At 35.4% G+C, this 2,307-nt stretch overlaps 1 protein-coding gene across 1 annotated transcript; it reads right to left on the bottom strand.

The window, feature by feature from the left end:
* Nucleotides 1–206: 206 nt before the first annotated feature.
* On the bottom strand, nucleotides 207–1,754 carry LOC134234430 (neuromedin-U receptor 2-like). The gene has a single exon (XM_062716489.1). The coding sequence runs from the start codon at nucleotides 1,414–1,416 to the stop codon at nucleotides 307–309; it is 1,110 nt and encodes a 369-aa protein (XP_062572473.1). The 5' UTR covers nucleotides 1,417–1,754; the 3' UTR covers nucleotides 207–306.
* Between the last annotated feature and the right edge of the window lie 553 nt (nucleotides 1,755–2,307).

Here is a 2,307-nt window from a genome sequence, read left to right as displayed (position 1 = left end):
AATAGCATTATTGTTACCTCAGTAACCAGTAAAACAAATTGAACTTGGTTGAATAATGAAGGGATCTGGATATTTTGCCCTAAAATATGGCGGCAAAGGGGAATAACTCCCAGACAAAATATGTCATAAAAAAGGGTCTATTTCTAAATTAACATATCAAGGTAAAAGTTTGCATGATTGTGATGTAACTTTTAATAATTATTATGATTAAGATTTTATGACAATTAAAAATTATTTTTCTCACATGCAAGAAAAACACTCCAGAGAAATACGGTATTAACTAGTTCCCAGCTGTCAGTGTTTGGATTATTTATAGCATGCTTTACATATGAATCTTCTGACTACTTCCTGTCGGAATGCTGCATTGAGGAAACTGTAGATAACAGGATTAATGGCGTCGTTTATAAAGTAAGATTTCAAACAAAACTTGTAGACGACTTCCGTTGAAGATGAAAGGGTCTTCTCGAAATCTTTCTTGATGTTTCTTGTGACCCTGACCACGAGAAACGGTAGATAACTAACAATGAAAGCTACTGTAATGGCTATACATATCACGGTTGTTCTAAAAGTTTTAATTGTGTTCACCATTGTTGGTTCCTTGAATCCACCAGATGTTGATGGCGCATGCGCATTTGAATCATTGCTGACTTCCGTTGTTGTAGTTAATTCAGCATTGAGTTCATATCTGTTTAAATTTCTCTTGATCAGATCATTCTTACCTCTTCTGATAAAAATTGAAATTTTCACATAAATGAAAGTTACTACTGCGACACAAATTAAGAAATAAAGGAAAACAAGAGCGTAATAAAGTAGTGGATACACGGTATGTCGCTGTGTATCATCTGTCGAGCAGTCGCTCCCCTTAATTCCTGGTACCCCAACGTCCACCGATTTCTTACCGAAAACAACTGCCGCAGGCCAGCAAGTTAAAATACCGACTATCACTGCTCCAGCGCAAATCTTTTTCGCAGTTCCATTAGAGAAGCGCTCTCCAAGTCTGCATATCCGTTTATATCTATCCACAGCAATTCCAATCAAAGTCAGTGTTGAACCCATACTGATAAGGGATTCGACTGTTCGGAAAAGTTTGCAGGCGACAGGAGCGTCAAATGTGTACGGATACCTTAAATCTGCAATTTCTACGGGAATTCCAAAGAAGCAAGTCAGCAAATCGAGAAATGCCAGATTTAAAATGAAAAAGTCAGTAGAACATTTGAATTTCTTCTTAATGTAAACAAGGCATACCATCAGATTTCCCGCTATTCCGACCAGCATCAGTAGAACCATGTACACAATGACGGGTATATATAGTACAGCCTTGTCGTCGTTAAGTTTCTGTAAAAGTCTGCTGGCATCAACATCAGAAATAGTCCCGGACTGATTAACATTAAATGTGGTATATCGTGAGTCTGTCATTCTTTCTTTCCTTTATTTCGGAGACCTTTTAGTGTGTTCGAGATAATTTGAAATACTTTTTAAAATCAGTTTTCTTGTTACTTATTGACGGGCATATCCTTTATCATTTATCCTTGCCTAGCAACAGAAACATTTCTTTAATCAATTGAAATCTTACGGTTTTTAGATAGGCTGAAGAAAAAAAAGTCTTATAGGCGGTGTGTATGGAAAGTTATCAGTACATAATACATTAATTTTTTTCTTCCTGTTACTTTTTGCGGAGTCTGAGAAATATACTTTTTTAGCCTAAGTTACGTGTGATTTATTTCTTTAAAGCGTGGGTTAGCTGTACGTGCATAGACCTTTCTTTAAAAGATCCCTGTAGTTAAGGACAGACGAATAATAGATAAAATTTTCCATGATTTTGTCATTGAAGTATTGCTACTTAAACATGTTTACTCACAAAAATTTGGTGTACCTTACCAGGCATTTCTGCAAGATACCAGGGGTAGGTTTTCTTATAATACTTTTTGGAGGAAAAATAATTTTCCAATATCAAATGTTTAAGTGTTTGGATTTTTTAAAGACGTTTAAAAACTGGTTTAGAAATCAAAATGTAATTAAAATTTTGAATATTTTCCATACATTACAAAGATAAACAAAACAGATTTTGAGGAACGTCTCGTCTGACCTTAAGTGCCAAGTCTTGACATTTGCGGACTTAATGACAAGAGGAAGTATATATCAATATTAGAGACAAAGAATGCTAGACGATCCCCTTTTTCATACTGGTATATATTCAAGCTCATAAAAAAGATCAGGGTCAATAGCCGTAGAGTGACTTAAAACAATTATAATAAAATGCAAGTGCACAGTAGGGGGAGGGGTTGCCCTAGCTCTTTCTTTGCAAAA

This window comes from Saccostrea cucullata, unplaced genomic scaffold (assembly GCF_032062105.1).
Source record: "Saccostrea cucullata isolate Sc308-1 unplaced genomic scaffold, CSIRO_AGI_Scuc_v1 ctg12664, whole genome shotgun sequence".
NCBI classification, from domain to species: Eukaryota; Metazoa; Mollusca; class Bivalvia; order Ostreida; family Ostreidae; genus Saccostrea; species Saccostrea cuccullata.
This window is presented reverse-complemented; position numbering and strand designations above follow the sequence as displayed.